This window comes from Oenanthe melanoleuca, chromosome 7 (assembly GCF_029582105.1).
Source record: "Oenanthe melanoleuca isolate GR-GAL-2019-014 chromosome 7, OMel1.0, whole genome shotgun sequence".
Lineage (NCBI taxonomy): Eukaryota > Metazoa > Chordata > Aves > Passeriformes > Muscicapidae > Oenanthe > Oenanthe melanoleuca.
Window position 1 is genome coordinate 25,985,386 of NC_079341.1, and position 12,504 is coordinate 25,997,889.

Below are 12,504 nucleotides of genomic sequence, written 5' to 3' on the forward strand. Positions count from 1 at the left end.
TATTGTTCAGTGCTTCCCTACTTGTGCATGAAGGCATGGCTTGCTCATTCACTCTGTGTACCCACATCAGCATTGTGGGAACATGGCTTGGCAGAATTACAATTAGTGGCCTACATGACAGGGTTTGAAACAGATGCAGAAAAATCATATTCTACCTTTATAGCACTAGCTGCATCCTAATTGCATTTTAACCAGTGCCTTTTCTTCTACTTCACCTTTCAAACACACATAGAAAACAAACTTACCCCAACGTGATACAAGCCTCTCGTACGACTTGAGACCGCAGGTCTTTAGCAGATAATTTAAATGCTCCATCCAAAAGTCTTAAGTGCTGGAAGAAGTTATCATATTCTGCAGCTCCAGCCAAAAGTAAGGACCGGATCTTTTTCAACTGTTAGGAGTATAAAAGAAATCAGTGACTGTTAATGAGCAGCAAATATAAGAACAATTATGTTCAGGACCAATACCTGGCTCCAGGCTTCTTGTGCAATTATTCATCAACATGCATTCAGGAAGTTGATTCTTGATGTCCAAATAATTTTCTTATTTCCTATTTTATATTCAACCCATGGTTAGTTAACATACTAAGTACAATCATCACTGCTAACTTATAGAAATACAGAAGAGCTGCATATAGCTACCAAAATTGTATAGTTAACCACCCAAACAATATTGTTTAAACCAAAATGTATCTTAAACATTCCCCTTTGTTCCCCTATTTACAGCAGCTTGTAATGTTTAGGTAATCTCACAGCTGACCCTTGTGTTAAAACGATATCTAGACTTGAAGGGCATGGCTCACACTCAGGCCTGGGTAATACTGGCTTATATCCAGAATGTGTCCATTGACTTCATTAAAACAGTTATCTGGCTCTAGCAGAAGTGGAACCCTGACCCCATCAAAAGGGGAAATTTCTTATTAATATTACAGGGACCACCATCTCATCCTAGAGACAATCCTCTGACACCTTCACAGACCCTGCCATGCACCAAAGCATCTGCAAGCGGCCTCAAGTTCAGCTCCCTGTTACTCAGTACAGAAATAAAACTAAACAGAAGTAAGCTGAACCAGCCCAGTCTGCCACTCATCTGTAATACGGGATTTAACAAAATGGCAAAGCTGCTACACCAGTGATGCAACCCTACTGTGTGGACAACACCATCTATTTGAATAATGAAAAAACACAGCTCACCTCAGTAAATAATACTCAGTCTTGACATGCATCTAACACCCTATTTTCCACTTCTACACTTCCCATAGTCATATTTATTTATTCAAAACTTAAGTGTGTAATTTCTTGCTGAATTATTTTAAACATCCCTTTTGCAGAAGTATAAATAAGTCCTCAGTAAGCAAAGTAGTTTCCTGTCTTATCAGGTGAGTTTTAAGATATTCTGAATAAGACTTGTCATTTTGATTTTAGCACCTGCTAGCAAATTTCTAGCTTTGCACCTGGATTTTCTGCATAACTTTCAGTTCAACCTGATGTTGTCTCAACAGACTCTTGTATATCAAATTTGTTTGTTACAAATATGGTTGAAATTCAGTCTCACAAGAAAACATTTCCCTCAAGTTTGGGGGAACATAACAGGTGCTCACTACTAAAACTACACTCCAGTCTTAGAACCTGAGGTTCTCCCAGTGTCCTCAGTGGGATTAAGAATAGTGTAGAAAAAGCTTGCATTAATAGAGATTCTATCTAAATTCACGACTTACCGCAGAAACTCTCTGTTCCCAGTCATGTTTATCATCTGATAGTATCTCTCTGATCTTGTTTATGGATTCCTCAAGATCCCGGCTGGAATAGATCTACAAATTAAAGTACAGAGTAGCACTGTAAAGAAGGATTTACTTCTCATCACTTCTTAACTACATTCTTATGGCCTTTGCTCCTCAATGTTTAAACATCATGTGCTAGCCTTGGACACAATTGGTTCTATGTAACACAGAGAATTTATACCAACTGCTTGAAACCAAAAATTTAAAAATTATCACAAGATGATCAAAGGATCATATTTCATTATTTTACTATAGTTTCACAATTTTAAGCAGCACTCCTGCAGCTACTAGTAGCTATATTAGTCAAACATGAGTGTACACACGTGCTGTTCACCACATATAAAGCTCCAGTGAAGGAGAGGGAATGATGCATCTCAGCTATCCAGCTAAATCAGCAAATGTGAATGGTCCAGTCATCACACTCACAACAGCAGTGATCCCTGAGACACAAGTCACCTTTACTGCTTTCAGTTCCCAGAGGGTGTCACATGAACTACTGGCACACCTCACCATTTAAAACTTCAACTTCTAACCTGCTTCCCCTTAAAAATTTGCCCACATCACAATGAAGCACAACTTGCCAGTGATTAGCAGTAGATCCTATATCCACCTTCTGCTTTTTAGTACAGTGTGCTTTAACAGCTAACACTACTCACCTGAACAGTTGGGACATCTTCAAATGCCTTAATGAAGTCTTCTTCATCCACAGCACCTGCTCCCTCTTTGGCTGCTGACACACAAATGAAAAAGCCTTTTCAATTTTGTTATCAGCAAGAGAATCAATTAAGAAACCACCAGCTATCAAGGCACTTAATCAGGAGAAAGTTCACTACCCATGCAGCCTGGGAGTGCTGCAGATGTAATGAAAGCAGAGGCAGGGAAATTCAATGCCAGGCACTGGAGAGGCATTCATGGCATCCTTAACTCATAGGCACAGAGGGCACATTAAGGAAGTCATTACAGGAGTCTCTCAACAGTTAGGGGACACAGTCTGAAAGATGAAAGGGAATACTTACTTTAATTATAGGGGAGACTTTATTTTAAATGATTTAATCCCATCTATAATAGATGAAGGTGGAGATCTGACAGGTGCACAAACAGACGAACGATAAGGAAGATAAATAGTCTCTGGAATACTAATCAGATTAGAGACTGCCTGATATAGAGAACTTTCTCCCTTTCCCTAGGACACACATAGAATTAGAGTTGCATGTAGAATTATTGCTGACATTCAGAATGACTGCTCAGTTTTCTTTCTGCAGCTCCATTTACCAGCAATGCCCAAAGGTTTTAGAAGAAAGCCAGTGTGTCAGGTTTAGACTGCAATGGCTGAAGTTTGGCATGCAGGTATAAGCAGCCTCAGTTCAGATAGAGCTGGAACTACAAAAGCAAAAATCTACACACTGGAGCACCAACATGATTTACTCATAGCCCTCAGTGCACAACCACACAGGTGCAACCTCTCACAAAATGCAAAACAAATTATGGGGATGTGGGGATTGTTTGGAGATTCATCCTACCAGACTTTGTTTGTGGCATGCAGAGAACACAGACATAATGACTGCATAGGGAAAAATTTGTTCCTGGATTCTGGGGCCGGTCTGGAAGGGTGTGCAAGAAGCTCAGTATGAACACTGTAAATACTTCACAGACACATCAACTCATACAGGCTGTTGGCTTACTTGAAGACTTGGAGCCCAGGGCTGCAGAGCCAAGTCTGCGGGTGGTGCCCATCCCAACTCTGCGGGAGTTTGCAGGCGCCTTTGAAGATGTAGAGGAGCTGGCTGAGGAAGGTCTGTTCCCATCCACGGAGTCTTCATCATCAAAAATTTTATCTGCCAAAAAACCACACTCAGCTGTAAGTTCAATGAAGCAAAGGGATGTCCCAAGGAACACAAATGGCAAACATGCTACATTTTCCAGCCTGCTCTGCCAGCCCTCATCTCAGCAGTGTCCTCGTGCTAGAAATCCAGTTAGTCATACAATACCACCAGCTCACTGAAGCCAATCCTTTGCTATTGCACCCACTATGTTATAAACCCTTTCAATGAATGCATTCAGATGAAAAGACTGTACTTCAAATCTACAGCAGAAAGATGCAAGCCCCATCTTGGGATGTTGACAGCCTGCATCTCTCACATTTATGCCTCCAAGAGCTCTTTTGACACACACTGTAGTGAAACTAAGACCACATGCAAATCCAAGATCCAAGTGTGGAGAGCACCAGCAGCAGAGGCTGCCCTGTCCTGCCAACTGCCTGCACCAGAACAAGGATAAACAGCATCACCAGGAAGGTTCACATGGCAACACCCAAGTTGTTGATGAACTACAGACCATTAATCACAGACCCACCTGGAGCTACAAATCCCCTTCAACTCTTTAAATTAACACCAGAGATTCTTTACAAGGAAATACAAAAATTTTCCTCATATTCATAAAAACATAAATATAAGGGGCATTAAGCATTACAGAACCTTCTGTGTACATCCAATTTTAGCCTCTACCACCAAACGTGAACATAAGTTAACTAAAAATGAATTACAGCTGCTTTGATTCTCAGTCAAGGTTACTTCAATTCCAAAGGAATTGAAAAAACTGCTTATATTGCAGTTTTACACAGATTAGCTAATTCACTTGAAAAAACAGCCTTAGGTTGAAAGGTGACAAAGCAGCTGGGCAGCTGATATAGATGGAACACATAATTATTGAGGCCAGAAAGCCAGCTCAGCCCCCATCACTCAGCTTCTCCATGAACACTTCATTCAAGATTGAGACCTGCTTCATGTCTGTCCCTCTCCAACAGCCCAAGGTACACACCCACTCTCTACCACATTAGGGACATTTCCTTCACAATTTACTCTTGGCAAAAAGTCAAGCAGGTGCTTTAATCCATCCCTGCACAGGAAAGCATCTGGGATCATCTAGTAACAAATACAGGCTCCTAGCTAGACACTAACGAGTGAAATTCAATACAGACTGAGCTTTCTGAAAGTAAAAAAATAACTTTATAATAGCACAGGTATATTCTAGGGGAATCAAAAGAACAGGAAGAAAAGCCTGTTTTGTTGTCAGCTCAACCACCTTCAGTTTTCTCTGCCCTAAGTGGCACTGGCTTATCAACAGCTGGACACTGGAGAACTATCACAGATCATCTAAAATCTACACACCCCATTTTTGATACGCAGCAGTGCACGTGAAGCCATACTCCAATCACAACTCAATACTGACACAGCAGGTACACAAAGCATCCAGAAAGTTAAAAAAGGTGGACAAGGACATCTCTCCTCTTAATTCTGATGTTCAAGATGTCTTGGAATATGGGAAAGGGCCAGGGAAAAAAAAAGCCACTCTAAAGGGAAGGGGTAAAATAATATAAGCAACGCTAAAGGAAAGGGGTAACAAGCACAAGGCTCGTACTTGTACTGCTGTTAAGGGAAAAGTGAACAAGGTGAAAATGAATACAAGAACTTTAGCTTGGATAAATTTCAGGTCACACAGCTAAAGAGAATATAAACCACAATTAGGATGTGGGCTGTCTCTTTCACATGGTGCCTGAGGGCAGCCATGGAGACCATGCTATCTCTCTATTGACACCAGTCTTGCTCTGACATATGTAATTCAAAAATTATTTGAAAAGAGCTCAGGGAACAATCATGGGAATGATTAAAGGATTAGAAAATATGTTTTTAATTCAATTAAATGAAAATTCTCTGCAAGAGATTGTTTAGTCTAGCCAGATTCCTAATAAGTTACTTGATTATATTCTGTGTTAACACAGCTACTGAAGATTAATTAACACAGTTTTCCAACGTGATTTATTGATATTGTTTCTCACCTAACAGAAAAATATACAAAAAAGCAACTGGATGGAGGTTAAAAACAAATTAAATTCTGGGTTGCCTTTTTTTCCCCTCTCTTCCCCTCTGCTCCCCCTTCTCATTTTGCAATAATCACAGGGCTGACCCTCTGCAAGGTTAGGAGGTACATCACCCAGCAAATTCTACCACCAGTAGGTTCTTAAAAAAGCAACTTTTTTTTCCCCAAAAGACACAGTCTAGTTCAAACAGGAATTATTTCAAAAGCACTATTTGGTGTGACTTGTACCAAGGTCAGGGCAGAACAAAATAAGCTTTAAAAGGTGTAATCTCTGAAGCCTCTAGGACAAGGTTTAAGTGATCCAGAAAGAATAGCACAGCCATTTAATCCAAAAACTTCTAAGCAAAACTTGTCCAGTTGCACTTATTTGAACAGCTCCTATATAAATATCAAGCAAACTATTAATTGACATATGTGTAGTAACAGCCAGGAAACAGTCATAATCGAAACAAAAAATTATTTTACTAGTTCATAAACTCTTTCATCAGGTAATAAAATTCTCCATCAGCTGCATTTCAGGCTATCTAGATGCAGCCTTAGTTAACTCACTTCCTCTTCTATATGCATTTTTAAAGCCTCAGCCCTCTGAAAGGAGAAGAGGGTGTGGTTTGCTATTTCATATAATAAATCAAAACTTTAAAAAATCTAGATATTAAAAGCACTGCACTCCTGTAGCATTTTAGCAACTAAACAGACTATCATTGCTTTATAAAACAGGCTTTTCTGAGCATTAGCAAAAATACAACACTCCAAAAATCAAACCAGCCCACCCACAGCTCTGGGGATGACTGAATTACAATTGCATCTTCCTGTTCATTAAGTCAGCAAACTAAGCACTACATATTTATCAAACCAGAATATCCCTTCAATAACCCAACAGCAGTTTCTCATCTGAGCAGTGCAGAATGACAGCACTACATCCAGAACTGCACATCCAGTCTGCCAGCAGCACGTGTGCTGAACAGAAAGAGAAACAAAGAACAGAAAGGAACCTGCACACAGGAGTACAGAAAAGAACAGAAAACCAAGGTACTATACATTATTGTTAAAAAAACCCTTTTTTTTCTTGCCACCCATTGATTCCTGCTCATAATAATCATTTGAACTGGGATCATATTTTTCAGCGTATCTGAAATGGCAAATTAAGCATGGGTGTAACTCAGGACACCAGCTGAGGTGCACTGAAGCAAAATCAGTGCCCCATTCTAACACTAAATAACCACTGACGTTCTCCCATCACAGGACACCCCCAGTGCTTATTTATAAGGACCATACAGTACTCTCTATCAAAGAGATGCCCTTATAAAAGAGGCCTTTGTCTGCTCTCCACTCTGCTGTCTCAAAGAGAAGACAATCTGCTTTACGTTTTTCAATTCCTTTACATTATTTAAGAAGAAGAGAAAATTGCTTACAAGTACATATCCTTCTGCAAATAAGCTTCCTCAACATTCCTTCATATTTTCCATAGCGTGCCCAGATGTAAGAGTGCTTCACGGAGCGCTGCTGCTTTCAGTCAGAACATAATCAATCACTGCCCCTCCGATTCATTAAGCATGCTGTCTTCACACGTGGAATTAAACAGCCACGGCCTCTGTCCTCTCTCTACGGCTGCAGATCCCACGATTCTTATCAACACCCATTCCAGCCCGGGAAACTTGGGTTCACTTCCAGGGAGGAAATTCCCTACTAGCGAGGGGGAGCCAGGACGAATGATCCGGGATGCAGATGAGCTGAGTCTGCCTGGCTCGGCTGCCTTGCACTAGGAACCAGCCTGACTTTATCCCCTGGGAAGCGCTAACAGGAGCATCTCAACAGCTGTCATCATTTGTCCATGACGAATAAATTTAGTCATTATTCATTTTAAAACGTAACCCCTTCAGGTCTGGGCAAGGTGAAAAGTGGTGAAAAGAGGCTGCACTACTATTCAGGAACCATGGTAAACAAGGGCCAGCACTTCCCTTGCCTGCACCACCAGCCTGGGACCTTTTAAAGCAGAGTCTCAAATGTCAAATGTCCTTTTCAATGAAAAAATACGCTTTCTAGCTTTTAAAAACTTTAGGATGTCAGATACAAATCTTTTAGTTATTTACTTGCAAGCTACTCTCTAGTGATGACAGTCTGGGAAGAGAGCTTTCCATCATACCTGTTCCTAACAAAGATGCCCCACTATGGTCTTCAGATTTGACTCTGCAAAGGACTAAACCTGTCCTGGGCCCACTGTGCCCACTCATGATCTGTTCCATTTCTAAGCATCAGGGCAGCTGAAACAGGCAAGATGGGTACATCTTGCATGAATCACCTGCATCACTCTCAGAAGAATCCCCCTTTCAGTTGCAGATGAAAGCGGATGACACCAGAAGACCCTGCCTCCACGCCATTCCTATGGCATGCTCCCCCAGGAACAGACAGGTAGCTGCTAAAGCTGACATTGCAGCATTTTCAAATTCCATGCTCAACCCCTACTAGATGGGCAAGCCCAGCTGCCTTAAGATCTGAGAACCCTTTACAAGCCAAGGACACAAACCAGCAATACTACTGATGCCAAAGGAAACAGAGTATATTTCTCTTTACTCCTTTCTGCCAGGCACAAGTTCATGAGCATTGGACCATATTTTTGAGACACACACCCATTTGACATCTCAGCTCATGCCCTCCCCCCAGGGCAGCATCTGGCACCCCCATCTCCAGCTGTGACCTCTGTTGTCACCCTCTGTTGGGTGTCCAAGGGAGACAGCTTCAACCAAGGTTAGATGCCTCTTATTAGCACACACAAAATCCATGGAGGGCTTGGCTGCCTGTCCAACTCCAACACAGGTATTGTATCCCCCAGGAAAATGAGGTTATAAACCCATTAAAGATAAAAAAGCGTGTATGTGCTTCTCAGCAGGATTAAGTGTTTAAAAACAAAGGAGTCAGAGCTACAAGCAGAATTACATGAGCACAGCGCATCATTAAGGTTTCCTGCTTGGCCTTCTCCCAGTGTCCCAGCTGCTCTCCCTGGCCCCAGACACAGCTCCTCCTTCCCACCCTGCACACCAGGCAGAGTTTTGAGCCTTTAAAATGCCACCCACTTGTGCTCAGTGACCCTGGTCAGCCCCACCTGCCCCTCCCTCTCCCATCATATCTAGTTATCCCAGATCAACCCAGCTCCAGTCCCAGCCCACCCCCACTGCTGCAGTCTGGCTCTATGTGCTGAACCACCTCATCATGCTTCACAACTGGTTTTGATGTAGAACCCAAAAACCTGACTTCAGCATGAACTGCTCCAAGGGCTGAACAATGACAGGGACATATCTATCCTTCAGTATCCTGGCTTTTTTTTTCTCTACTCTCACATATATCACCCTGCTTAAACTAGCATCTGCATCACTCTGGTTGGGAATATTTCTGAATAAGGTTTCAACAATGCAAATCTAGTCAATGTATTTGTGGCCATAATAAATACAATAAACATCACGCTTGCCATCAGTCACAGGTAAGGTGATTCTTAGAGACCCAGGCCAAGAATGTCAGTCCAGGTAGATGCAAAATTCTTTTTGCTTTAATAATTCTTGTAACACCATGTGCTTTTCTTTAATCCCAAGTGCTTCAGTTTCCCCTACTTAGCAAGGAAAGAAGGCACTCATCATTTTGGCTGCCCTCTCATTCTGTCTAATCCCAAGCTAATGAATCTAACAGGTCTTCAACTTTCCTATTACAAAGGAAAAGAAGAATCCTCAAAGAAGCACTTGGAATTATCTTCTGCTCCAAGGTCACTGTATTTACAAAGGCTGTTGTTCTAATGCACATACTGCTTACAGCCAAGAACCTAACTACAGCAATTTCAGAGTATTCGTGCCTGCCATCCCTCTGTAAGCAGAAGAACAGCAGAAATCATTAAAAAAGCACATTTCTACTAGTGAGGAAACCTATATTTATTAAACCCACACAAATATGATAAAATTAACTTTACCAAAGTGGTGTGAGGAAATGGTTGTACACTTTGACCTGAACACATCCAACGCCAGACGAGGCAGACACAATAAGCACAGGGAAAGTAAATTTCAACTTCAATCTGAAAATAGCCCAGGCAACATTCAAAATCTCCTCTCAGGGACTGGCCTGGTAAGTCAAACAAAATCGTCCTGCAGAAGATTGATTTGAAATCACACAACTCATGATGATTTAAGTTACTTTTCTGAGGGACATTAAAATTTTCAATCCTAGAATTAAATTACTGCTACTTAAGATGTAACCATGACGAACTGCTGTGGGGATGATTGAGAACAGGAGCTTTAAAGACTTGAAAATAAGAGACAGATAAAAAGGATTTAATGAGCCTGTTTACTTCAAAACAACTTTTTAAACCATAATGTTGACAGTATTAATGACATCAAGTCAACAAGTCACAGCATGCCCCCTCTAATAGCAACTATGAGCATTAGCACAACTAAGAACACAGCAAACAAAAATTTTAAGGAACGTCTGTTTATGAAACTAACACACCTGGAAATGGGACTTTTTAAGAGTTAGTGAAACTGTCACTTAGACAATTTTCAGCCATATGAAAGTTTCCATTAGCTTTAAGTAGATTTAGAAAATAGGTGGTACAAATCTTGCATTCCTACAAGCTTTATTTATTTAAATATCAATAGGAGACAACATAATAACTGTGATACTGAGTGAAAGACCACCAGCTCAAACAGCCAGAATAATTCACAAAACCATCGAAAACTAAAATAAAATAATTAAGAGCTAGGATTTATAAGTTTCATCAATTACTTTGCATCAATAACAATGGTTCATAGAGACACCTAAATAAGAATCAAACACCCATGCGTGAGGAGCTGCACAGACCCAGCCTTTACCCCATACTGATTTTTTAAAAATTAAATAATTGAGAGACAGACGCAGACATGTACAGAAGGCAAAATCAAAGTGGAGAAGAGACAGAGATAAGGATTTACTTTCCTGAAAGTAATCCTTGGTAATACAATATTCCCACAGTGCTTTTTCCAGCCAGCTACACAGCCTTCCCCCAGACCTCAAGAGCACCAGGAAATCCACAGTGAATACCTTGGAAAAACACACCCACCCCAGAACCCACACATTTACATAAAGTTTCAATTTAAAGAGCAAAAGCAGCTTTTCCCTGCCCTGCACTTACCCCTGTGGCTGCCCAGAGGTTCCTCATCATGCCTTGTGGGACACCCACCCTCCATTCACTGCCAGGCTGTTCATACATCTCCCCAGCCTTCACATACACCCCAGCTCATTTCAGAGCCTGGAACACACTCCACACCAGGGTGATGCTTCTGTGTTTTGCTGCTGTGGCTTTCCCTGCTGACTGTGCTTGGGGGAGCTGCCCCAGTTTTGTTCTGGACCCTTGAAAATACATTGCACTGCCTTATTACTCCCTCCTCACTGCACTCTCATTAGCATAATCTTCTGAGATAAAAGACACAAAGTGGGTCCCTGAGCCCTAGAGATACCAATCAATGAGAAAGGCTGTTGATGCAGGATGGCTCAAGCAGATCTTCTGGAGTCAGAAAACACCCTTTGACAGAATTATGGGAATTAGCCCTGTCACACCATTCTGTCATTCCCAAAATGCAGATAAAGCACACTATTTCCCACTTTAATAATAATCCTCTGTGCTGCACTGCAGTGGCAATGTTAAGATTTTGCCTCAGCCTTACTGAAGTTTAATTATTTATGCAAATAATTATATAAAAGAAAGTGAATTCTTCTGCCTTCATTCACAAGACAGAAAAATTCCATCCTGCAGAGGCACAGGAACTCCCTTAGGCGCACTTCCACATGCACACATAGCAGGATGTGTCAGGTTAAAGAGCAATCAGTGGACCTTTCCCCTCCCTGCCTTCACCTCCATCTCAGCATTTGCTGGAAAACTTATGGCAACAGCCTGGACTCCCAGTGGTCACAGCAAGCAAACATCAGGATTCAAGCAGCAGACAAAGTGGGCATCAGCATCACCAGCTGCTGGTCACCCACACTACACCCAGCACCCCAGGCAACAGCCTCCTCTGCCAGATCTGTGCTCAGCTTTGCACAGAATTCACATTCAAAATTATATAAATGCGACTAAAAGGCAGAACCATTCAACAAAACCAAAAAATATCTCTTGTTATTTTAGTGTGTGAGTAAACTGAAACAGAGCTGAGGGACATTCTGAAGGGTGTGAAGACTTCAGGGCATTGACAGAGCCTAGATTAAGCTCCATTCCTGAACAGTTTTTTGTAATATCCCTTTCTCTTCCTCCTACTAAAGATGAAAGTAGTGTCACAAATGTTTTATTATTTTTCCAATATTATCTTCAAAACTGCTCTATGCATACTCAAAAAAGGACGTTTGCAAATGGCTTGGGAAAAGCAGAAATCAAATCACAACATGTTAGGAAAAAGTATTTTAATTTAATTGTTCTTGACAACTGCTTGAAACTTCGCCACACCTGAAATTGAGTTCTCTGTATTTTCCAGGGTTGGTGCTATAGGAAAACAGCAACCAAGATTAAACCAAGCTCCCAGGGAGACACCTGCTGGCAGCAGCCTGGGGCTTATTTACCAAAACCTGAAGGAATAAGGAGACACCTGTGGAATTGATAGGTGATATTTTGTCTTACCTGGACTACCTATGCCCTATGTAACTTCATTAGCAGGCATACCAACAATCTGAATCCTTGACACAGACAGCATTTTTCACCAGCAAAGGGCAGGAGCCCTATGTGCAGACAGGGCAGGTGACTCCAGCCCCACAACCAGGTCCAGATTTCCAGCTATTTGCACCATCTGCTGCCATGACATCATAGGGTGAGGCACTTCTCCAGCCTGCACTCCCCAGTTGGCACT

At 41.5% G+C, this 12,504-nt stretch overlaps 1 protein-coding gene across 1 annotated transcript in view; it reads right to left on the reverse strand.

The window, feature by feature from the left end:
• Positions 1-12,504, reverse strand: part of CLASP1 (cytoplasmic linker associated protein 1) — a 167,307-nt gene that overhangs the window by 86,083 nt on the left and 68,720 nt on the right. The window contains exons 9-12 of the mRNA XM_056496335.1: positions 3,463-3,615; positions 2,437-2,510; positions 1,718-1,810; positions 246-391 (exon numbers count right to left, since the gene is read on the reverse strand). Coding sequence (XP_056352310.1) covers positions 246-391; positions 1,718-1,810; positions 2,437-2,510; positions 3,463-3,615 — 466 coding nt within the window. The remainder of the gene's footprint in view (positions 1-245; positions 392-1,717; positions 1,811-2,436; positions 2,511-3,462; positions 3,616-12,504) is intronic.